Source organism: Cheilinus undulatus, linkage group 1 (genome assembly GCF_018320785.1).
Source record: "Cheilinus undulatus linkage group 1, ASM1832078v1, whole genome shotgun sequence".
In the NCBI taxonomy this organism is placed as follows: Eukaryota; Metazoa; Chordata; class Actinopteri; order Labriformes; family Labridae; genus Cheilinus; species Cheilinus undulatus.
This window is the reverse complement of record NC_054865.1, coordinates 58,639,919-58,665,905: the sequence shown is the minus strand read 5'-3', so window position 1 is coordinate 58,665,905 and position 25,987 is coordinate 58,639,919. Positions and strand designations below refer to the sequence as shown.

The following is a 25,987-nucleotide window of genomic DNA, read 5'->3' as shown; positions in this document are numbered from 1 at the left end:
GAGATGACTTCGGTTATGAATTGGAGCTATGCAAACAAACATTGATTGATTGATTGATGCTGCTGTAGGCTAAGGCTGCATTCACACCAGAGCTGTTAAGTCGACTTTAAACAAACTCTGGTCCGTTTCCCTGGATAGTCCAGTTTGTGCAGACCAAGCAAGTGAACTCTGGTCTGCTTCGAAATGGGGGTCTCTGTCTGCTTCCAAACAAACCTAGGTCCGGTTCGTTTGGTGTGTGAAAGCAAAGCGGACCAACTTGTGAACCAAAGGCAGGAAGTGGCATAATTATTTATGGATATATTCATGGTATTTCATGGATGGAGCTTTTATACCACAGGTCACTCTGACCCATTAACTCACACTTATGGCAGAGTGCTGTGGAGAATTGGCCATCAGTATTAGCTTATCCTGTTCAAGCACTTCCAAACAAATTGGGGTTACTCTACCTTCCAGGGCAGTGGTGAGGTTGGAGCAGGTTCCTGATGGATTTCTACAGGACTTCATGCAGGGAGCTCCACAAGGCTTGTAATGCCACTCACAGCCTTCAGGGGCATTATAGTAGTCACAGAATATAGCTGCAAGAGAGAAAAATAAGTATGTCTGTGCTCTTGCCTCAATTTAGGATGAAAACTGATATGACTGTTGGTTAGCTAAGACTGTTCAGTTCTGAGTGTAACCAAACTTACGGCATATTTTTGGAGTTCTCCATCTCACGCAGGCCCCAGCCTCACTGCAAGCTTTGGCATAGGCAGCCACAGCAGTACAGAAACACTCGCAGTCACCGCCGCTGTCACAAGCACAAGAGTCTTTGATACAAGACTCCAAGTAAGGACCAGGATCCACCTAAAACACAAGGAGAGTAGCATGTTTAAGCCAGGTACCAAACACAGAGGTTAACCTACTTGTGGTTGAAGGAGCAATGGTGGCAGTAGTGGGAATAACAGAGTTAGGAACTTGTCTTTTACTAATTCAGTACAGGTGTTCTGCTGTTGGTCTGGCCACACCTGTGTCTACTGCCTAACTTGGGGTCAAGAGAGGAGAGTGAAGCTGGTTCTGCTTGCTGTCATCAGTTACCTTGGCATGGCAGGTCTTGAAGGTGACACTGCCGATGATGCTACACTGTCTCTTGGCCCAGGATGCGCGGTAACCATTGGATGCACAGGGATCAGTGATTTGCTGGGCATTTGGGCAGCTGGATGAAACCTTCCAGCTGTTACCAAACTCAAGAACATCAGCCACCGTGTCCTGGGACGGGGTAGTTAAGTCGTTCTGACTGTTGCCATCAAAGTTTCCACACAGACCGCAGACTTGACCCTGGAATAGATGGCGAAAGAGACTACTTTAAGAAAATACCATGACAGAGTACACCGTGACTCTGTGCTGTTCACAGTCACCATTTTTTTACTCATGAAGTGGAGGTTTGACTTGTCTGGGTGGAAGAATTACCTGGAGCTTTGGACTGACTTTGATGTAAAGACTGGTCTTCTGGTCCCACATGAGCACCAGTCCTGCCCTGATGGTCACCACCATGTAAATACCCATCTTGCGTACCTGTTCAGGGAACACCTTGGTGCTACCCTTGATCACGAAAAAGTTGGCGTCTTTAAGGTGGAATTCATTGTCCTGTGGAAATAAACAAGAGACGGGCATTTTTATTCTGCACCAAAGTTGTAGGGTCATTTTACATTTTCTTTTTGTTGTTATAAAACATCCATCCATCTTCCTCCGCTTATCCGAGTTCAGATCTAAGCAGGGAGGCCCAGACTTCCCTCTCCCCAACCACTTTGTCAAGCTCTACCCGGGGGATCCCAAGGCATTCCCAGGCCAGCCGAGAGACATAGTCTCTCCAGCGTGTCCTGGGTCTTGCTCAGGGCCTCCTCCCAGTGGCACCTGCCCAGAACTCCTCCTGGAGGCGTCCTGGCCAGATGCCCAAGCCACTTCATCTGGCCCCTCTCAACGTGGAGGAGCAGCGGCTCTACTCCAGGTCCCTCCCACACCGATCCGCCTGTCAATCTCCCACTCCATTCTTCCCTCTCTTGTGAACAAGACCCGAGATACTTGAACTCCTCCACTTGGGCCAGGATCTCATTCCCATTCCCAAATTTCAATTTAAATCAAACCTGCATTCATTTACGAGGGAAAGGTTTGGCACACTAGATGATTTGACACTTGACAACAGATTTTGTCCAATCAGGTGTCAGTAGGACAGTTTTACTGGTCCTGATGGAGTCAGAGCCTCTTTGATCTGAGGCAACAAGACATCTCTTTGATATTTCCAGGTTTTTAACCTGGGTTGTAAATCATCTAGTGTGTCTCCAGCCTGTGCTTTCGTGAAGCACTTGGCTTGGCTTCATGGTCCAGTGTGGACAGAGGAAGAACTGTCCTTTACCCTCAGTAGGATCTTGATGGTCTTGGAGCAAGTGGTTCCCAAACTTCCACATGGAACGTTCTCCGTGATGATCTGGAGGTTTCCTGAGCCCTGAGTCCCACTGCAGTCGTCCTATGGGAGGAGAAACACAAGATGCAAGAAGGGATTTGTTAAAAGCTTCTACACCTGAGCCTAATGATGAATCACCATAGATCATTTCAGTTTTAGTTAAAGTAACACATTTCAAACATCACAGTGTGTTCTTTTAGCGATAGAAGCAGGTGTGATCTTACCTGGAGGAGGGTGTATTCACACTCTCCGTTGAAGTCAAACCTCTTATCATCAAATGTGGAGTAGTGCCCATCGCCATAGATACTACAAACACTGTCACATACGTTGGTGGTACAGGTGAATGTCCTGTTCTTGCAGGTACTGAAGGACAGAGAACAGGATGGATTTAAACTTTACCCTCAACTAAAAGACTGACCACAAGACAAGACCAATGAGACGAAGGCTCGCTACATTCACAGAGAAGACAGTATACATTTCTGCTTGGTGACACTTCCTGGTCTGCTAACTCTCATCAGCTGTTTTGGGTGTTTTGTCAGAGGCAGGTATCAGGAATTATAAAATATCAAACATGAAATTTATGATTCCATAACAGTAACTCTTAAGGATTGTTGGAGGGAGCGGGATCAGGCTGACGATCGGGTCTAGCCTTAACTGGTCTAGTGTGTGGCCAGCCTAACACTTGAGAAATGCTTGTGGCATAATTGGCTGAAATTCTTGGCCTGATGGACTTGCACTGGCAGTTGGCAGCTGAGCTCAGTTAGTCGTTTTAATTTTTTTATCATAAAAATGAAGAAACAATGTTGGTAACTTTTCTGTGAAGTTAACAAAATCAGCCACAATACTGTGGCTGCAGGTGTGGCTGTTTTTTTGTTGTGTTTTCTTTTGGTGCAGCTGGATGATTCTAGAAACAGTCATAGGGCCAGATATACTAAAGGTTTGCGTGTATAAAAATGTGTGCAAACTCATTGCACACGCAAAAAAAGTACAAACTGATTTACTAACAGTGCGCGCTAAGGGTTGTGTCTTTCAAAGTTGCAAAGTTGCGCAGCTGCATCCAGTTAGTACGTTCGCCGCAATAAGTATGCAATATGGGGCGTTATCATGCAATTGTGCATGTACTGGAAGGAGAAAATGTAAATATTTTAGCACACGCAAAGTAATTCATCAAACCTGAAAGCAATTTAGCTCATAGAAACTGCGTCCATATTTAACACGTCTCGAAGGGAGGTGCAAACAGTTTGTGTGCATAATTGCGCACACATGGCTGCGGTTATTGTGGCAAGAAGGAGACATCAAAACAATGAAAGAAGACACAGTGAACGCTTTTTTTACCCTCGTGTGAACATTTTTGGAATGAATGAGGAAACAGTCATTAAAACATATCGCCTATTCTGCCTTGCCATTTTGGAGCTGTTGGAGGAACTCCGAGCAGATTTGGAGCCAGCCAAGAGAAGGAGTCATGCAACACCTGCAATGGCAAAACTCCTTGCAAGTTTACATTTTTTTGCGTCTGGGTCATTTCAGCATATGGTAGCTATTACAGCTGGGATCTCCCACTCACGTTTTTCTGATGTTCTGTGTGAAGTTGTAACACTTAACTTTTCTCAAGCTAGCGTTGAACACACACGAAGGGGGATTTTTAAGGAAAATAGAAAACCTTTTAAAGTAAAGAATATATCAAAGTGCAATAAACAACAATTCTGAACAAATATAATCAATAAATATCTCAATGGAGTTTTGAGTTTAAAGCGCTTCCCATTTAATTAACACCTCCCCTATGCACATCATGCGTAAGCTCAAATGAAAAGTAGGTCACAACAAAATTAAAGATTTTATCTCAGTCTTCATGATTTTATAATGAACTAAAAGTCCAAATCTAACAAAAACAGCAACCTCGTCCTTATCCAAGCACTTTTAAGTGTCCTTTAAGTCTTTTTCAAATGTCTATGACTCATGTAAACGCAAAGGCAAAAGTCTATAATTCACCAGTCTCCTCAGAAAAAACTCCACAATAAATCCACACAGCCCCCAAAAAAACGCAGTCGACTGCTAATTAGTGTTAAGTTTGATTTGATTTGATATGATAATACTTTATTGTCAGATGCAAGATCTGAAATTTGTTTTGCATTAAAACAGCAGCCTCGTCGTACACAATTCTACCAGGTAAAAAATACAAAAACAAGACGATCTCACCCAAATCCAGGAAGCATAATCCAACAGGCAAAACTCTTTTTCTTCTCCCCAACTCCCCGAGGGCTTCTTTGCTGTAGCTCATTTAAGTGTTTCTTGGCTTCATCCATCAACTCTTCTAATTCTGTAAGGTCGAATTACATTTTACGCGTTCGGCTCATGCTGCAAACCATGAAACACGCAAAACCCTCATTTAAATAGACGTGTCTCCAACAGGTTTGCACCTCTTGTCATTTGTGCATTCACTCTTAGTAAATCACCCGCAAACCGCAGTCCAACCCCAAACGCAAAATTCTAGATTGTGCATGCAAATCATTACATGCAAATTGGGATCTTAGTAGATTTGACCCATAGTGTCTAAAACCCCTAATTCCAGTACCTACTTTCCAAGCCCTACATACTTTTCAATATATATATAAAGCCCAGTATATGAATCCCTACATATAACACCCTAAATACCAAGCCCTATGGTATAATTGATTGGTAACTTGCTCAAAATACCCATCCCTAATTAAAATCCCTGCATCCCAATCCTTGAATACCAAGCCCTGAATACTAATCCCTATGTACCAAGCCCTAACTTCCAGTACCTGAATACCAATCCGTATTTAACAATCCCTATGTTTGAATCCCTGATTCCTAGTCCAGTACTGTAACACACCAAATCAAATGTTCCTTCATCGTTAGCTGAATAAAGCAGGACTCTTGGTGCTAATCCTTGTACTAACCAGGTGTTACAGTCCACAGTGAGAGTCTGCCCAGCATGGTATATCTGTCCATCGTGCACACATGGACACAGATTCTCTGTGACACAGCCTCCTAGTCCATCAGACACCAGGCCTGCAGGACACATGCAGCCTGATGTACAGCCTGTCGACACCTGCAGAGACACATAGGAGGATTTTAGTCCTGACAGCATGGAAGCATCAGTGAAAATTTTTGGTAGAAAGTGCCTGAGAGCAGCAGCAGCGCTGGCTTACACAGTCCATATCTAGGGTGCTGCAGCTCCTCTCACACTCTGTCCCAGTGGCTCCGACCGCAGCAGTGGAGCAGTCAAAGTAAACCTTGGGGGATATGCATTTTCGGGAGCCTATGGAGAAGGAACATATCATGACAAGGAGAAAGATGGATCCAAAACCCCTCAGCTCTGCCTTCAGAGGCTCAGTGTTCAGTTCTTCTCAGTAACTGATGCCTACCATCAGTGGTAAACTAAGTGGGTTTTTGAAGACTAACCTTGGTCTTGAGCTCCTGCGCAGCTGAGATGTCCGTGTCTGCAGTTGCTGTGAGAACGGACACAATGAGACAATTTTAGTGAAAATGTCAGCATCAAGAATCTTTCTTTGTCCTCAGTGCTGTGTGCTGGGGAGGCAGCAACATTCATTAGATGCTAATGTACCAGTGGTAAGGAGTCTACTAGCTATCACCTCAACTTATAAAGTCTTCTACCAGTTTCCACTGGGATTGTGTGGACAGTGTGTCATTGCCGGTCTGCATTACGCTGCCCCCTTCGTAAAGCGATGCGCTCTGCTAAAATCCTCTAAATCAGTTTGTTTTTCCACAACAGCAGTCTAGTTGACTAATGGAGCTGCAACTGTAGCTCAACTTTACCAAGCCTTTAAATGTACCGATCGTCCTCACTGTCATCTTGAGAAACAGAAACAGACTGCTCAACTTACCTGTAAAAAATGTCTTTAAACCTTCATTGTATTCGGGATGTTCCAGTACCATTTTTTCTACATTGGAGCCCTTGGCATCGCTATGCTTTGTACTCACCATGAGACGCCGTCTCTGGACACGACTTGTCCCGCTGGTATGATGTTGTCGTCTTTGTCATAGCAGGGGCAGTCTTTGCTTGTCACACATTTGCCCTTGTCATCCATGTAGGTCCCCTCGGCACAGCCGCAGCCGTCCACCGTGTTGAAGCCGGGCTGGCAGGTGAAGTCCACTTGGTTGAGGGATCGGCAGGTTCTTTGGCAGCTGGTCATGTTGTAACTGTAGACTGTTGTTGGGGGACACACCATGTCCTGGCCTGGTAGAGGAGATATGAGAGCTAGTCAGCTGATTGGTCTACTTTTAGGATATGAAATAAATAAAGAGTCATATGCTGTGCTTGGAGTGTCAAACATGTTTGTCTCTGAATCTCATCCATTCATTCCTAGATTAAACTAACCAATATGGTTGATGGGCAGGCAAGGAAAACTGCACCTTCTTCTTCACAATAAAGAGCCCTGTAACAGTGACGTATGACTCTTTGGAAGTTCTTTAGCTGGCTCAGACTAGTTTAGGCCAGATTTCCCTAAACACCAGAGTTTGGGTTGACCCAATCTAAGGCTTGTTGCAGCTGAATATTAGTCCAAATAACTTACATGTGGCTAAAAAGCTCCTGTCTGTGGAATCACTACTACCAGCAGCAGCTGCGTGGTCTCACAGTCTGGATGAATTATTAAAGGGTTAAAAAATCAGTTGAAACTATCCGTATGTCTGTGGCTTTTAAAAATGACTTCATGACCCTCCCTGGCCACACGGCTCCTGATTTGTGGATGCCTGCTGTGATCAGCTGTTATAGAACAGTAAGTGAAGAAGCTCCTGGCTGGCTCACCACATAAGTTCTTCCTCCAGCCCTTCAGCTGGATCCCTGCTGCTGAGCACGCTAACACGTAGGCAGAGACCGCCGCGCACATGCAGGGTTCACTCTGATCGCTGTTACAGCTGTCATACATGCAGATCTGGAAGAAGACAGAGGGAACATTAATGATGGACCTTTTCTGACTACATAATCAGGGTTTATTTACAGGAAATGCACGGGAATGCTGACAGGGATTTTTCATCAAATACGCTTAATGTACTGTTGTATTAAAATATGAAAGCATCAGCAAAAAAAATATATTAGGGCAGTCAAAACATTAAAATCTTTTATTGCATTTTATCTCAGAATTTCTGTAGTTAACACTGATTAATTGCATCCTTTTTATTGCATTGCAGAATTCCACTATTTTGCATTTAAACAGATTTCATGTCATTTTGTATTTCTCTAAATTAGGGGTTAGTGATTTCTTCTACAGCCTCTTTTTAATTAACATGAGACAGAACCAAAGTGAGTTGAGATTAATAAAGCATGCAATTATTTATTATAATTTCTAAAAAAATATTAGTGCACAAATTATGGACCCTAGTTAACCCCCTTAAATGCTAAAAAGTTGTAAGGTATTACTGTGTAATTTTTACTGTGAAACAATACAACAAAAGTAGTGTAAAATTGGGCCCCTATTCCAACCCCACCCCATGACAAAAACCTTAAGCTTTTGATAACTTTTTATCTCCGGTTGGTCCAGTTTATGCAAAAAAATTCTTGAGTCCATTAAATGAAATCCCTTGGACAAGTTCAGTCAAATGCGAAATGTGTGCTTTTTCCGAAAATGCCAAAATTTGACCAAAAATGGTTTGTAGTTCGGTTCCTGTACATTTTAGAGGATGGTCATAATGTAATTTTTTTTTTCGTCTCATCATGATACATATGTGTACCAATTTTGGTGCATGTAGGTTTTACCCACGGCCCTATCTCACTTTTGGCCCCGCCCAGTGGCGACTGCCTGATGGATTTGCAAAATTCCGCCAAAAAGTTGTTTTTTCTCTCAGGGGACAATTTTGGGTAAAGTTTGGTGAGTTTTTGAGCTTGTTAAGGCCCCTAATTAGTGATTTCGCATACGGAAAAAAAAATAATATCAGCTACAATTTCAAGAGGGTCCTTGCACCAAGGTCAGTGCTCGGGCCCTAATTATAACCTCCATAACAACAGTGGGAATGCTGAGTCAGCATCATAAACCTCCTGGTCTGTGCAGACTCACTTCTCTGTAGTAGTTGGGGTCCACAGCGTGGTGGCACGCTCGGAACACTCCTTTAGGATCCGTCAGTTGGGAACACCAGTATGTTGCGAATTTTTCTGATCAGAGAAACAGAAAGGATGTGATTACCACTCAAAAAGACATGCTGACTCAGCACTGTAGTTATTGAACGTCAAGATCAGACACCACGCCAAAACCACGATCACATTCTGATCCAGCAGCAGTTGGGTTTCAGCGCCCATCGACCCTAAAAACCCGTCAGTACGACTGAAGACACTGGGACACATGAATGAGGATAAACATTTGCCGTGGCCAAAAGAGATTGGAAACCAGTGGTTTAGCCCCGCCCCTTTCTCTCCTTGATGTCTGTGGGTTAAGTCACGGCATGAATTAAAGCTTGATGATCATCTGATCTGACACAGTTACCATGGTAATCGAGTGTGGCGTCTGACCTCGGCATTTATAAGTGATGGCGTCATACATAAAGGAGAGTTACCCTTGTTGATGCCCTGGTTGCAGGGATGTCCGAAGCGTGTCGTTACGTCAGGACAGCTGGCTTTGGTTTTCCACGAGTTACCGAACGCTGCAGCGGTGCCTTCCCCCAGACCGCTGCTCCCCGTGAAGTCATCATTCATTTTGTTGTTGAAGTTTCCACACAGACCTGATGGAACCAGATCCAAACGTTTGTTTTCCTCCTCTGTAACACCAGGTAAGGCTCTTTGGAAGACAGGGATGTGGAGACTTACCGCTGGTTGACCCTTTATAAGACGGATCCACCGTGACGAAGACCTGCATTTTAGGGACCTGCTGGATGATGATCCTGACGCCCGGCTTGATAGAGACGAAAACGTAGAAGGAGGACTGGGTGTAAGCTACGAGCTCCGCTGCAAAGGTAGAAACATCAGAAAACTCAGAGTCACGACCTTTTCATTATTCTGTATTTTATTTATCACATTTAATCTGGGGTCTCCCATTAGCACTAGTGCTTTTAATCTGAAAGACCATTATACAAACATTTAACTAACTTCAAATTTAGTTTCTTAATATCAGGATTAAATAAACATGCTCTGATAGCAGAGGTCACATTAAAGCAGACCTCTCCTATCTAAGAAAAACTAAGCCCCCCCAGGACCCAAAAAGGTTAAACATTCATTTTAAATGTTTTAATTGAGAATACCTCAACATTATAGGCCTACATACACTTGTTCTTGACTAATCTATGAATAAACTATCCATTATTATGGCCCTGTATTAGAGCCACAGCTTTAAAATGATAAGAACAAAAAGCATCTATAACCTGACACGCCAGATGGATTTGCTTCACACATCCATCTGGTAAACCACCCATAGACGGTGTTTAGAAAAGGGCAGAGCCTTTGAAACAAAACTTGGAGGGTGATTGGATGAACGTTCTGTCACATCTTTAAAGGCCAATCAGAGTTTCAAACATGTTACGTAGTCACTACGAGGAGTAAACTCCATAGAGAACTGCATAACGGTAACCATGGCGACTGTAGACATATCAGTACACGACTTTTGTCGTTCTGATAAAACTGGTGCTTTAGCAGCATCCACACTCATGTCTTCCGCCATAATTGCACCAGCCTCTTGTCACTGCTTGCCGACGTCACAACTCTGCTGCACCTGAAAGTACTGCCCCAGTCGCTGATTGGTCCTGTCACTTTCTAACCGGCCCAAACGGTTCAGACAGGAGCTTTGAAGATGGATTCACCAGTGAGAAACACGGAAACGGGCGAATCCATCTGCTTTGCAAGGTTAACCTAAGCATTTTCAAGTTAAAATCATTAATGTACAAGAAAAAAATCACTTAAAGGTCGGAAATATACTTGAACCAAAATGTAGAATCTTGAAATTTTAAAGTGAAAAGTCAACCTGTGTTTTAAGTTTGTTTTTGTTTTTTTAAATTGACTTTACGCTGTCGTAGATTTATGATGCTAAAAACTTGATATTTATGAATTTCTAATGTCAAAATTTCAAACTTTTTAAACTCAAAAGTGTTTTGCTTTTCGTAGTTTAAAAGTTATTTATCTTTGAATAACGTGTCTCTCAGAAGGCTTACTGGACTTGCAAAAAGACAGAAATCCAGGAACATCTGCATCTGATGGACTGTTTATGACCTTAGGACAGGAAAGTCTGGACCTCTGACAGAGAAGATTGGTACACTGACATGTTAGCGTCTTCCTGCAGAGCTTGTCTATTCCTCCTCATGGAGTTTACCTTTAAAGATTCTGCTCTTCCTTACACTGTCTCTGGCTTGCTTCCCTGGATGAAAGATTTCCCAGCAAACAGGATATCAGGTTAACATCTCCTAAAATAGAAGTTACTCACAAATCGCCACTGGAAGCTCTGTCTTAATCCGGTTCATCTGAACGCCCCCAGTACGTCTGACTTTTATCACCTGCCATGTTGGAGAGAGATATGGATTAGGTTTGATCAAATCCATCAGTATTTACAGCCCAAGCATTCAACATTTCAAGCTAAGCAAGGCCACTGGATCCACCTGAGTCCACTGCATCCAACCCAGTCCCCTCAGATGTATTTATGGACCAGAGCAGAGAGACTTTAATAATCAGAGTTTCAGACTGACTGGATCTACCACAGGAACATCTGTGTGACCAGCTACTCTCTTTAAATCTTTTTAAAAATTAAGGCTGAGAAGTTTGACTCCCCAACCAAAATGATTTAAATCAGATTAAAGAATTACTGCACATGTAAACACTGCTGATATATATCAGTGCTTTCCTCCTTTCACTGTTTTCAGCCCAGCAGCTGTGGCATCGAGTCCACAGTGGTCTAGTCATTCAAACATGATACTTTATTGAACACTTGATCATGTGACTTTGTAGGGTTATTCATGACTTCACTAACAGATCCCTGTGTGATCCAAAAATGTAAATGCTTTTATCAGCGTGTATCCCAGTAACATGGCGGTGTGGAGCTTACCACAGCGTTGTTTACGGCGACAGTCACCGCTCTGAGGCATGTCTTAGTCTCAGAGGCGCCACACTTCTCCAGATCCACCATCAACCTGAAATTAACGGCGCCGTTGTACTGTAGAGACATTAGAACAAGCTTTATTAGAGGCTGACATACTGAAGAATCATCACTGTTACATGTTCAAGACTGAAGGCCGACTCTGACGGTCCCCGCTGTAGATGTCTACACTTTCAGGCTCCTGACATGCGTCTTTGTGGGTGTCATGTTGGAGGGGGGTAAGCAGGGCTCAAAATGAACGCAAGGCTAAGAAAGCTGGTTATGGTTAGGAAATCGCTCATCGACCGATCCACGGTGCTCAACACTGTAGTTGTACAGAAGCTGGAGGCATTGCACCGGCTAACGCATATCACTCCGGGAATCGTCCCGATCGTATGCCTTTGGACCCAAAGAATAAAAGTATGAAGAAGTGGAGAACTCCTTTGGCTGGAGGAGACAGAGGAGACGAGGAGAGTGGTGAGACCAGAGGAGGAAGCACCCCGACTAAGGTTAGAACCCTCCCCCTCCCCCCTTTTATCGCCCTCAAGTATGAGGGAGATAAAAGTGAAGAACATGTGATTTTCAAGAAGTACCCTAAATTAGGTCGTCCAACTGGAGAAGAACTTCATGTAGGAGGAACAGTAAGGGTTAGGGTTAGGTGCCAGGAAAGGTGTAACCTTGACTAACCTTGGAGGTTGGGATTACAGGGTTAGACACGTATCAGCCATGCTAGGGTGAGGAGTAGACGTGGGTCAGCCATGTTTGAGACTCACCTTGGTGAGCATGTAGGAGCAGTCTCCATGGAAAGTGTACTCTCTGCCATCGAATGTGTTGATATGAGATCCACCAATCACAGAGCAGCGTCCAGGGCAGTTCTCCTCCGTGCACTTCCAGCGACCCTTGATGCACACACTGTCAACACACAGACGAAGTTTATTTTTATCTTTTTTTTAATTAGCCTTGGTTTGTTTCAATGGTGTGCGGGGTGGAAGAAGGTTTGAAGGGCAGATCAGCAGATTGTAATAATCCAACACATCCATCCCAAACAGGATTACTAAAGCTGGGATGCTGTGCTTTTCTCCTGGTATGATTTTACCCTGATTCTTTGGTGCTGCTTTGATTTGTTTATCAATTCTAATGTATAATGACCTTGGGGGATTGAGCTTTTGCCATCGCCGCCCCCACCCTCTGGAACTCAATCCCCTTCCAAATCAGAAATGCTGACTCTCTGCTCACGTTCAAAAATTCACTCAAAACCTACCTGTTTAACAATGCATATAACTCCTAACCATTTCATATTTTTCCCCTGTCCCATCTGTGTGTTTTTTTGTTTTGTTCTGTAAAGTGTCTTTAAGTTTCCTTGAAAAGCGCCATATAAGTCTGGCATATTATTATTATTGTTATATTGCAACCCTCCAAGTATTGTCATTTAACAGAAGTAAATTCCCTTAACTTTTTAAACCAAATTAAAATACTCAAATTTTACAAAAACCAAGAAACATCACAAATAATATCTTAGTTTTTTCATAGCCTGGTGTAGCGGTTACCCTCTGATTGTTAATGCTGTAGACTAACGTATGTTTTTCCTTTTCCCTCAGAATTCAACAGTCAGAGCTGGGAATGGCATCAGTTAAATGCAGTTTCTGTGAGTTGGTACCTCGGGGTACCGACTGCTCCTAGTTTCTGAGGAGGAATTCCAAGTTTTTGGGGCATTTGGGATGACACTTCAGACTGGTATCACAGAATTCCCAAGTTCCAGGATTAACTGGAACACACCGTAAACCTTTGACTAAAGATATTTGTTCACTAACATTTTTCCATGAGGAAGTCTAGACTGAAACTTGCTAAAAACAGATAATTAGTGATGAAAACTCTGAGGAAAAGTTAGTTTTATCTCAGAGATTCAAGCAGCTGGATCCAGCATCTCTCCTCTGGAGGTCTCTAAAGGTGTGCCCCAAGGTTTGGTCTTGGGACCTTTTGTTATTTTCCATTTATATTAACCATCTGTGTGATAACCTGTCAAATACCTTGTTCCATGTATATGCAGATAACACTGTTATTAATGGCTGTTCATACCCAGGACTGCGACAGTCTGAACTCTCACATGCCTGCCTTCTGTGTTGACCTACAGATACAGTTTCCATGTCCTCCGGGCAGACGCTGCTTCACTCTGGTCTCATGAAGCTTTGATTAGAGAGGAGAGGAAAGCTCCTCTGGTGGAGCGTTGGTGGAGGAATGTTTGCCTCCATGAGTAATCGTGCAGCAGGACGCCACTTCTCTGGGATGTACGGCTGCTGGCTTTCAGACATTGGTGTCATTAAGGTGCAGAAAATGGAGCCTGGAGCAGCACTCATTTCAGCCTTTGCTAATGAATATTGTAATGATGTGGATTTAAGGAGAATGTATGACACAGTTAGTTAAAAGTACACAAACAAATTCTCTGAGGGTCTCCCAACAGGATTGACCACATGTGAAGGAACTAAACACTAAAGGTAACTCCAGTTCTTTAAAACTGGGCCAACTTTGACGCAGCTGTACTCATGGTGAAAAATGTGCATGAGGATGCTGCATGAATGCAGACATCAATGAGAAAATGACTCTCCAAACCCTGATGTTTTGTATTTTTGCAGCTTGTGAAGATGGGATGAATCGGTCTGAAACTTTAGAATCAGCTTCGGTGTAGCCGACCTAAGCAGAATGCTCTTATGTGTTGTGTGTTTTGATGGCTGCAGCCTGAAGCAGTGATCTGATTGGTTAATCAGTCTTACCAGGATCTGCACTGATGATAGTAGGACTGTCCTGGCTGGTAGACCTTCTTGTTATGTAGACAGGGACAATCCTCCACAGGAACACAGCCACTCTTACTGATATCGTCAAAGATGGTTCCTGAGGAGGCATTAACGTGATTATCATTGCTGTTGTTGTGTTTTATGCATGATTATTACACTGTGAGCTTTCTGTACGCACCGTTGGGGCAGCTGCAGCCATCGTGACAGTGGGTTTCACATGTTAAACTGGCCTTAGGCGTGCTGCATGTGCTGGGACATGAACTGGCACACTCCATAAACTCCATGTTGTATGGGCACGACTTGTCTGAGGAGACAAACGTTTTACTGTGACTTTAAATGCTACAGAAAAATACATCCATGTGAAGGAGTTCAGTCATCTTTATGTGTTTGCAGCCTTACAGCAGAAATCTGGCGTCCTCCATTGTTTGGGCGTCCCGCCTGCGTGCACACACTGCCGGGAGAACTCAGAGATGGTTTTGCAGAGCGAGGGGAAGGTGTTGTCGACTTCGTTGCAGAAATCAGTCTGACACACTTTAACGAACGCTTCGTTATCCAAAAGGTTCCTGCAGCCTCTGAACGGACGTTCGTTGAAGATCTTCTCACAGATATCCTGAAAAGACAAAATCAAAACAATGAGCTGGAAAAGTCCCTGTGAGTGGTCCTGACCCGCTCTTAACCCTTACATATCATGGTGGGATGTGGGTGGTCGTGTCAGCATGCTGAGCGGTTTATGTTAACCTTTATAGACAGCTGTCGTTTTTTTGCCAAGGTCAGACTACAAGAAACGCTGACCTAGGGTTTCAGGACCTGTTGGTCCTGAAAGTCTATAGATTTATAGATCCATTTTGTGTGCCAAATGACCCCTTGTCCACCAAGGGCTGGTCCATCCAAAGCTAAAGGCCTGGCTCAGGGAGAGAAAAAACTGGTCCAAGCATACTTACATCATGGTCTGCTTGCAGACTTTGGGTCCTACATGCAGGACTTGCTCTGAGATGGTAGAAAAACAGCTTCCAGTTGAGTCGTACATGCTGTGGTTGGGTCCTACATGCTGTAGTTGGGTCCTACATGCTGTGGTTGGGTCCTACATGCTGTGGTTGGGTCGTACATGCTGTGGTTGGGTCCTACATGCTGTGGTTGGGTCCTACATGCTGTGGTTGGGTCCTACATGCTGACGTTGGGTCCTACATGCTGTTGTTGGGTCCTACATGCTGTGGTTGGGTCGTACATGCAGTAGTTGGGTCCTACATGCTGTGGTTGGGTCCTACATGCTGTGGTTGGGTCCTGCATGCTGTCGTTGAGTCGTACATGCAGTAGTTGGGTCCTACATGCTGTGGTTGGGTCCTACATGCTGTGGTTGGGTCCTACATGCTGTGGTTGGGTCCTGCATGCTGTGGTTGGGTCGTACATGCAGTAGTTGGGTCGTACATGCTGTGGTTGAGTCGTACATGCTGCATTTGGGTCCTACATGCTGTGGTTTGGTCCTACATGCTGTGGTTGGGTCCTACATGCTGTGTTTGGGTCCTTCATGCTGTTGTTGGGTCCTACATGCTGTGTTTGGGTCCTACATGCTGTGGTTGGGTCCTACATGCTAAATTTTGGGCCTTTATGCTTATGTCTGGAGTTTTTTTGTTTATGTTTAGGCCTTCATGCTAGGGCTCGACGATATGGATTAAAATGTATATCTCGAGATATTTTAGCTATATCTCGATAATAAAGTATTTTAGCATAAAACAAATTATATCAATAAAAATGATATTTTCTTACTTCATATCTCATTTAAAAATATATCGATATATCTTGTAAACTTGATATATCACCCAGCCCTACTTCATGCTTACTTTGGGGATGCATTATCTTGTTGGGTCCTGTGTGCTTACTATCATTTTTTTGTAAATTTGCTCTAGGGGCCTGCTTGCAGTACCTTCAGGGCCTACCAGGGACCCATGGCCCACAGGTTTGGGAGCACTGATGTAAAGTGTAGCATGTACTGACCTTCTCCTTACAGACGGGGGGATTTACAGGCTCATTCTCCTCGCAGCTCTCTCCGGGGTCGTTCACTTTGTGGGTCTCTGCAAAGTCGGTTACGGTGGATTGAGCTCCTAAAAAACACATCACAACAGTCATACAGGTCAGTGTTTAGTTTCCTGCAGAGCTGTGGAGCTCTCTTAGATATTGTTAGGAGAAAACCTTTAGGACTTTGGTGGCTGTTTTTGGCTTATCTAGACCTACAACAATCTCCTGGTCTTCTTCTGTAAAGGGTTTAGATTACTACTGGAACTGTCAGACATGAGGATCCCTCCAGCTGTATGTTCTTATGAACAACAGAGTAATTATGTTGGAGAAGAACCACGTTGTCCTGTATGTTTGTATGCTGCAGCTGCTCGACCTGTTCACTATTTTCAGCTCTCTACTCCTTGATTACTGCAAGTTCATCCCTTTAGGGCACTTCAGAAAAAAACAAACACAGAGTAGTTTTAACCTGCATTATACTCAGCAAACCCTTTTACAACTATACACCTAAACTGAACCATCAGTGACATAATGACTCATTGACACATGGCGTTCATTGTTGCTGTGGATGCTGCATGAAAGACTTCTTCTGGAAACTGCCGTTCTGTTGCTGTATCTCATTCATGGTTGTGATGATTGGTGTGACAGACCACGATTATTCTCTGACATAGACTGTCAACCAGAACCTCCCATTCTAATAGATGAACCTGTCACCTTCCAGACCCCCATTATTGTCTGACCTGACCAGGCTACCTTTGGTTGTCTTTTAATAAAAACTGCTCTCAATGATGAATAAACAGAACACCGGTATTGGTTTCATGGATGAATTTCACATAATGAGGAAGAAAAGCATTCTGGGAGTGTTCACAGCATTAACCAGGAAAGCCATTTTTAACCACTTTTCTCCATCAATATCTGAAATTCGTCCATGACACATAAACATTGGTCTGTTTAGTAAATAAACCTTATGCAGTGACGTTTGATCAGGGCTTCTCTTCTCATTATATTCTGTGATTGTTTGGATGGACAGCTACCTGGTGGTGGAATTTAAATCTCTCTATGTCTACTTCCTGTTTCTTGGCATAGAACAATCGATGCAGTGGTCATTAGGAACATGGGACAGTGACGTTATTCTTCTGTAATGTTTTACGTTGATTGAGCCTCACCGTTATCCAGGAGATCGTTGGATTTGCCATCGAAGTTTCCACACAGCCCACACGTCTGGTTCCTGAAAGTTTCGGGCAATTCGATCTGTGAGGAAAGAAAACAAGAAGTTTGACATTTCAGTTACGGACTAAATCAAGAGATTCCACCATGACTTCTGTAACTCCTGTTTGGGAATATCTGAATCCTTGTGTTTCACCCAAGTATACAACTTTGTCATGATTGAAATTTTTGACTTTCTTAACCTTAAATTTGCATGTTTAGAAAGTCAAAGTTTTGAACTTTAGGACTTGAAAATGCCCCCAATATATATATATCAAAACTCTACGTTTGTTTTTTGTAAGTTTATGACTTTCAAATCCAAGAAATATTTTCATTTCCTTTTTGAAGCAAAGCTAAAAAAAAATTAAGTATTTTCTCTTTTTAAGAACTTTAGAAAACAAAAGGAGTCATTTGGTTTTTTTTTACTTTTTTATTTATTAATTTTTTTAACTTTTACCATAAATATTGAAAGTGCCAACAATCCACAGATTTATTCATGAATCCTGCTGATGACAAGAGGATTTACAGAGTCGCTGTCACACGAAGCAAATCAGGACGTGCAAATGTTGGCTCAGAGAAGCTTCACTGACTTTGTGGTTTTCAGGTTTATTCACTTTGTTTTCTCATTTCATCGAGACATTTCCAACAAGCTGCTCCTAACTGAGCATGAAGAATGCCTCATGTTTGTTTACACGAAGCAAAGAATCAAACCAACCAGAGACCAACCAGGACTGGAACAAGAACCAACCAGAGACCGAACAGGACTGGAACAAGGACCAACCAGAGACCAAACAGGACTGGAACAAGAACCAACCAGAGGCCAAACAGGACTGGAACAAGAACCAACCAGAGACCAAGCAGGACTGGAACAAGAACCAACCAGAGACCAAACAGGAGTGGAACAAGAACCAACCAGAGACCAAACAGGAGTGGAACAAGAACCAACCAGAGACCAAACAGGACTGGAACAAGGACCAACCAGAGACCAAACAGGACTGGAACAAGAACCAACCAGAGACCAAACAGGACTGGAACAAGGACCAACCAGAGACCCAACAGGACTGGAACAAGGACCAACCAGAGACCAAACAGGAGTGGAACAAGAACCAACCAGAGGCCAAACAGGACTGGAACAAGGACCAACCAGGGACCAAGCAGGACTGGAACAAGAACCAACCAGAGACCAAACAGGAGTGGAACAAGGACCAACCAGAGACCCAACAGGACTGGAACAAGATTTAACCAAAGACCAAACAAGACTGGAACAAGAACCAACCAGAAACCAAACAAGACTGAAACATGAACCAACCAGAGACCCAACAGGACTGGAACAAGATCCAACCAGAGACCAAACAGGACTGGAACATGAACCAACCACAGACCAAACAGGACTGGAACAAGGACCAACCAGAAACCAAACAGGACTGAACCATGAACCAACCAGAGACCAAACAGGACTGGAACAAGAACCCACCAGAAACCAAACAAGACTGAACCATGAACCAACCAGAGACCAAACAGGACTGGAACAAGAACCAACTATAGACCAAACAGGACTGAACCATGAACCAACCAGAGACCAAACAGGACTTGAACAAGAACCAACTATAGACCAAACGGGACTGAACCATGAACCAACCAGAGACCAAACAGGACTGGAACAAGGACCAACCAGAAACCAAACAGGACTGAACCATGAACCAACCAGAGACCAAACAGGACTGGAACAAGAACCCACCAGAAACCAAACAGGACTGGAACAAGGACCAACCAGAGACCAAACAGGACTGGAACAAGGACCAATGAAAGCCTACACATGGCGTTATTGTAGAAAGAGACTGCTATGACCCTGGGGGGGTCTTAGTCAGTTTTTGTTGATAACATCACTGATTGATTATTGATTTTTTATTGTTAATGTCTGCGTGTGTGTCCTCCTTACATCCAGCGAGTCCTCCAGGTTCCAGATCGCTCTGATTTGCAGGCTTCCGGACTCGACAACGAGACTAGACATGATCCTCTTCACAGACACGCCGAACTTCACAGTGGGCAGTCTGACCCTGAAACACAAACAGTCGTATTTTCATCAGAACCATTTTTAAAAACAGCAGTTAGCTACAGCTGTGGGGTCTCAGGTTAAATCAGCGGACACTGATTGTACTTATTGGTTAGCATCGTTCCTCTGAATCCCACCACAGACTCCAACAGTGGAGCTCTTCACAACCATGCTATGAGAGGCAACCTCTACCCTATGCCATACCGCTCCATACTACAAGATTCAATAGGATATACATCATTTTGAGGGCACATGTAGGCTTGAGGAATATTCCCTCTCCACAGAATATTCCTACTCCTACACCCCCTCTCTATGGATGGCAGAAAAATCAAACAAGTAATCTGAGTAATCTGTAGTCTCAGCCCTTAGTCAGTGGGTCAGTGGAGATGTAAAAAGAGGTTTAAATTTGATGTCAACCCCTTCAGGTTCAAATTTTGATATCATTTCAAACTCAAGAATGATGGTCTGAAAATTTCCCCCGTCAATGATAATAATTCTCTGACCCTAGGACTGATATTAGAGCAATAAATTAGGTCTCTGAATTACTGCCTGCTAAAACAGCAAACAATCATGGAGATAGTGAGTAACAACATAACCAGACGTCAGTGTGCGCTGAAAAAAGAGATGGAACAAAAAACAAACTAGCTAGTATTATAAGTGTTTATAGCTAATCAGAAAAGTAGCAGATACAATAATAATATAATGATAATAATTTTTACAAATCCAAATATTTCAATGAAATTGTGGAAACAGAAATCCAAATAAGTTCCACGTTCTAAAAATAAATGTTAAACACTAAATTTGAAAATACACATTTCAAAGTGTCAGAGGTAAATGAAGTGTTGAGGGTATAAAATAGCATAAAAGAAGATATTTTTCGTCTACAAGTCCTGGGAGATAAACCCCTGTGGCTGTGCCCTAATACAGGGGTACAGGGGACCCCCACTGTACCTGAAGGTGGCTGAACACAGCCATGAACATTCTAGAATAGTCATGTGGAGACAAGGCCGTCCATTAGGGGGGATAAAGGGGGAGGTCTCTGGGACCCAGCCAAAATGGGGGCCCACGGAGGTCAGCAATACCACGGTCCATTGTAAAGTTAAGCTGTGATAGCCATACTTCATATTTAACCTGAATAATAACCACTCTTATCAAAGAGTCAAAAATATCATCATTTTTTTTGTATCATTTGTGTTGTAAAAAGCCTTCTTAAAAATGTTAAACCCTCTGCTAAAAAAAACTGAAATGGTTTCAAAATTGCTACAATGGGTTAATCATGGCAATAAAATGATGGAAAAGGTGGTGAAGTTGGATTTTTAAAGTAGCAGAAGTGAATTAGAAGTAGCATAAAGGGGCATAAAAAGTGGTCTAAAGGTGTTTAAAATGTGTTTGGGATGAAGCATTGATATAAACTGGCAAGAAAGGGTTAACTGAGAAAGAAACAATAGGCAGACATTGACAGAAATTGGTTAAACTACTAAATTTGGGCATATCAAATGGTGAAATGTGGTTAAAATGGGAGACACTGTGTGTAAGAAAGTGGTAAAAAGGGGTTAATAGTGGCTATTTCAGCTTTTCCCAGAGGTGATGATGGGTGCTGGGGGGGCTGAATCATAATTTTACCTTGGGCGTCAAAATGGCGAGGGCTGGCTCTGATCCCGATGCGGAGGTGTGACCATGCACAAATACTACAGGCTCGTTTTAGACAAACTAAATAGGTAAGATGTCTCTACATGTTTTTAACTCCAGGCAGATAGGACAGGAAACTGTGGGGGTACGCTCAGGGTATAATAGGCTGTATTATAGTCACATGTAGGCTAAACTCACTTCTTTCCGTCGACCATCGCAGAGTTCGGAGTCAGCTCCACCACCACCCCGTCCAGCTTCATGGTGATCTTGCTGATGACGGGGACCCCGTTGACTTTGGTGCGTCTCATCTGGATGCTGTAGCTCTCATAGGATTCCTTACAGTCAGAGATCAGGGTGTGCTGGCAGTCGGTCGGCAGGTTGAAGAACTCTCCATCGAAGGTCTTCCAGTTGTAGTTTCCCCAAGTGGAGCACACTCGGTCGATGTGCGATGCTTTAGCTGAAACAAACATGGCAGCTCTTTAGTCAGCATCAGGACTCAGTTTACTTCTGCTCTTTGAAAACCCCTGTTTGTAACAGTGCCATATATCATATTATAATTAGGTGAGTTATCACACTCATAAAGGCTGTGCTGAAAGTGTGACTGTCATTCAGTTATCACAGAGATGAATGCTGTTTCCACGTGTCCCATGCTTAAAGCCTGCAGGAGGTTTTAAAGATGACTTAGAAGTAAACAGGACAAGATCAGAGAGAGAACAGATTTCTTTACAGGACCAACTTTAAGTTTGTCACAGTGATGCTTTACCTGAGCCAGTAGCTGATAGGTCGATCTAATTCATCAGGCTCTGCTTAAAAATACCTTCCTTTGGTCGGTGGCAGGTGCTAATTTCCCACCCCGGCCATTCTTTTGGTTTCTCTGATTGGCTGACTGGAACAGTTCGTCCAATCACCTTCTGAGTTTTTGTGTTTTTAGAGGTTCTGTCCTTCCCAGTGCCATCTATGGGGACGGATGTGGAATATATGCCATGCTATTGATATGTGAGATGGGCCTGGATCAGCTGTTTGGCGTACTACAGCATTGGTAAAGTCCTGTGATCCGTGCATCCCTACTTTCAACAATTACCCTCAGCATTTCTGTTTAATTCTAGAAAATAAACCTCAGTTTTATTTTCTATATTTAGTCTTTTTTCCCTCAACATTTCTACCTTGTTCTTGACATGTCAGCTATTTTAAATGTGTTCAAATATCCTCCTCCTTGTATTTTCTTCTTTCTCTAAGCCCATCCCTTGACTTCATCATCATTTCTACAAAGAATGAAAGTTATTAGGAGTCCTTATCCTTACATTTAATTCTGATTGCATATGAATTTCTCGCCCCATTGCAGATTTTTCATCATTTCTCTACAGTATGGATAAGTATACAGTCATTTATGGGTGTTTATTATGGCTCAGAACGTTAAATCAGGTCTCTCTTGACTGTAAATGTTGATATAGCTGTGGTTCTGTCTTGTTCTGAGTCTTTTACAGACATGAACCTCCTCAGATATCCGTCAGGTTTTTTGGATCAAATTGAAACCTTTGATTTTTAAAAAGAGATTAATCTGAACTAAGTCTGGGAGATTCATGAATCAATTCTAGCTTCATAAAAACAGGCTAATGGAGATTACTGATGGCTGTTCTGCACACTGTTTCAGTTTTATTAGGTTCTATTTAAATTTATATATTTTAATTTCTGTCTTGTTTTTAACCGTGTTTATCGTATTAAAGATTTAAAATCGTGATGCAGATGTAAAAATCGACTCACTGTGACTAACCAGCCCTAATCAGAGCCAATCAGATGGATTGATCCCCTCTAAATGTCTCCGTGTGTTTGACTCACCATCGTCAGACAGAGCGAGGACGAGCAGCGCCACAGAGATCAGCCCTAACACTGATCGTCGATCTTTGGTCCCCATGGTGAAGCTGAGGACTGACCCTCTCTGATGCTCTCAGCTCAATGCCGTCTCCTTTTATACCCAGAGCGTGGGGGCGGAGCCACTTCACCTTTGCAGGTAAGAAGGATCAGCGATCCCTCCCTCACTCTAAACATCTTCAGTGACATTTACATGTAAGATAAATAGCTGTCAGTGTTCGTTGTGTTACTATCTGTTTGCTGAGTAAACATGTCATCACCTCCGTCAGTGTACCAAAGTTCCTGATCAGCTCATTCAATAATCAATACACATCCTGAGACAGAGAGAGACAGGACGCCATCTAAAGAGCCAAGGTGACGGTAAACTTCACCGTCCCACTGTGGTCAGATGAGGGGGCTGGGGGTCAGCTTCCAGGGTTTCTGAGGCATCCTGGGACAAACTGGACCCAACATTAGTGAAGGGAGACTCCTAATCCACAGCCCCACCCCCCATGAAATAACAGGACTAAATAAACACTATATGGACAGAAGTATTTGGCCACCTGCCCATTACACCAACAGGAACTGTAATGACATTCAGATCAATGTACTGCAGCTCTAACAGCCTACTGCAGCTCTAACAGCCTCCTCTCTTCTCTGAAGGCTTTCTCAACATTCTGGAGTGTTCCTGTGTGAATGTGTGTCCGTTCATTCTGTAGAGCATTTATGAGGTCAGGCTCTGATGGTGGACCAGAAGGTCTGGACCACAATCTCTGTTTGCTGTTTGCTGGTAGGCGTGGCCTATTGGCTCAGTGGCGCCCTCTACAAATTTTCAAGAATTCAGTCCACCCAGCAGGTTAAGCCTAGGATTTCAAACATTTGCAAGCATGTGTGCTATAACAAGATGCACAAAAAGCAAGACAACAGTGACTTATGGGACATGCATACATACAAAAATATAATTGTAGTGCCCCCTACTGACAACAGTAAATGGAAAAAATAGGTCATAGCTCCACCGATTTTGTCTTTGTTGCCACCCAAAAAAATCAGCCCCAGCACACTGTTCAACCCAGGCTTCTGAATTTTTGTGTGCATATAGATCATCATCAGACCTACAAAAAAGCCTCTTGGACCCACGCCCAAATCCCAACAAGAAGTCCACCAGCTTCATCGCAATTTCACAGTAAGAAGTTTTTGATGGTGCCAAATGAATGTCACACCTTCTAACTTTTTTAAAACTTCATTCTATGTTCTTCAAAATTCTCTGGCAAGACAACAGTGTCACACTGAACTCACCTACATACAAAAGAAATCACCATAGCGCCCCCTACTGACAATAGAAAGTAACACCAATGAGTCATATCTTCAGTCTTCTTGCTGTACTTTACCTTTTAAGCTCTGATTAAGAAAGACAACCTCAATATTTTTTCACAACAGAGGCATTTTTTGAAGGATATCTCGCTGGAGATAGCAAGCACTTCAATATTTTGTCAACTTGCCGGGAATTATGTGTAACTCTCATACTGAACATGTGATTACTTTCAAATTTCCCATATATAATCAAGGTCATAGTTTTTCTTCCTATGACTGATTTCAACCACCAAGCTCAGATTTAGATAGAAACACCCCAATATTTGTTCCCAACACTGACATGTCCATCCATCCATCCATCCATCCATCCATCTTCTTCCGCTTATCCGAGATCAGGTCGGGGGGGCAGCAGTCTAAGCAGGGAAGCCGGGACTTCCCTCCCTCCAGCCACTTCATCCAGCTCTTCCCAAGGGATCCCAAGGCGTTCCCAGGCCAGCCGAGTGACATAGTCTCTCCAGCGTGTCCTGGGTCTTCCCCGGGGCTTCCTCCCAGTGGGACTTGCCCGGAACACCTCACCAGGGAGGCGTCCAGGAGTCATCCGGACCAGATGCCCGAGCCACCTCATCTGGCTCCTCCCAACGCGGAGGAGCAGCAGCTCTAATCCGAGTCTCTCCCGTATGGCCAAGCTTCTCACCCTATCTCTAAGGGAGAGCCCAGACACCCTGCGGAGGAAACTCATTTCAGCTGCTTGTATCCAAGATCTCGTTCTTTTGGTCACTACCCACCACTCATGACCATAGGTGAGGGTGGGAACGTAGATCGACCAGTAAATCGAGAGCTTCGCCTTTCGACTCAGCTCTTTCTTCACCATGACTGTCCCCAGAGCCAGCCTCTGCAGCCGAGGGTCGGACCGCCAAGGTCCCTGCCTTCGCCGCCCAGCTCACTGACATTTCATGTATTTGATTATGTATTATGTACAGGGGGCTGAGACAGGGGGTAATTATGTACAGGGGGTTTCTTAATTATTTCAATTGAAAGGTTGGGCAGTTATTTTCTTAATTATTTCATTTCAAAGATTGAATATGGCATATTTGAGAAGGCTTTTATTTTGAAAGTCCACATTAGTTTGCCTTGTTACTGTGCCAGATATATTGTGGGGTCTCCAACTATCACTCTAAGGTGGAATGAGTCTGTAGTAACGGGGGTTTCTTAATTATTTCAATTGAAATTTGGGCCGTTTTTTTTTTTCTTATTTATTTCACCTCAAAGTTAGGCAGTTTCACAATAAATATTGCAAATTTGAGAAAGCTTTTATTTTGGAAGTCCACATTAGATAGCCTTGTTACTGTGCCAGTTATATTGTGGGGTCTCCAACTTTCACTTTAAGGTAGAATGAGTCTGTGGTAACAGGGGGTTTCTTAATTATTTAATTTGAAAGTTGGGCAGTTCTTTATTTCATTTTAAAGTTAGGCAGTTGCATATTGCATATTTGAGAAGGCTTTTATTTTGAAATCTTACAAAAGACTGCCTTACTGTGCTAGATATATTGTGGGGTCTCCAACTATCACTCTAAGGTGGAACGAGTCTGTGGTAACAGGGGGTTTCTTAATTATATCATTTGAAAGTTTGGCCATTTTTTTTCTTATTTATTTTATTTTAAAGTTAGGCAGTTGCA

At 43.2% G+C, this 25,987-nt stretch overlaps 1 protein-coding gene across 1 annotated transcript in view; it reads right to left on the bottom strand.

The window, feature by feature from the left end:
• The window catches only part of LOC121506693 (mucin-5AC-like), a 30,192-nt gene extending 7,127 nt beyond the window's left edge, over positions 1-23,065 (bottom strand). Inside the window, exons 1-25 of the mRNA XM_041782540.1 lie at positions 22,990-23,065; positions 21,352-21,610; positions 19,411-19,528; positions 17,432-17,516; positions 16,248-16,354; positions 14,655-14,865; positions 14,434-14,559; positions 14,235-14,352; positions 12,240-12,378; positions 11,437-11,544; positions 10,822-10,891; positions 9,219-9,356; positions 8,969-9,133; positions 8,476-8,570; positions 7,230-7,356; positions 6,404-6,659; positions 5,864-5,910; positions 5,611-5,720; positions 5,359-5,510; positions 2,662-2,800; positions 2,390-2,500; positions 1,447-1,623; positions 1,075-1,314; positions 687-843; positions 447-575 (exon numbers count right to left, since the gene is read on the bottom strand). Coding sequence (XP_041638474.1) covers positions 447-575; positions 687-843; positions 1,075-1,314; positions 1,447-1,623; positions 2,390-2,500; positions 2,662-2,800; positions 5,359-5,510; positions 5,611-5,720; positions 5,864-5,910; positions 6,404-6,659; positions 7,230-7,356; positions 8,476-8,570; positions 8,969-9,133; positions 9,219-9,356; positions 10,822-10,891; positions 11,437-11,544; positions 12,240-12,378; positions 14,235-14,352; positions 14,434-14,559; positions 14,655-14,865; positions 16,248-16,354; positions 17,432-17,516; positions 19,411-19,528; positions 21,352-21,610; positions 22,990-23,065 — 3,460 coding nt within the window. The remainder of the gene's footprint in view (positions 1-446; positions 576-686; positions 844-1,074; positions 1,315-1,446; positions 1,624-2,389; positions 2,501-2,661; positions 2,801-5,358; positions 5,511-5,610; positions 5,721-5,863; positions 5,911-6,403; positions 6,660-7,229; positions 7,357-8,475; positions 8,571-8,968; positions 9,134-9,218; positions 9,357-10,821; positions 10,892-11,436; positions 11,545-12,239; positions 12,379-14,234; positions 14,353-14,433; positions 14,560-14,654; positions 14,866-16,247; positions 16,355-17,431; positions 17,517-19,410; positions 19,529-21,351; positions 21,611-22,989) is intronic.
• Between the last annotated feature and the right edge of the window lie 2,922 nt (positions 23,066-25,987).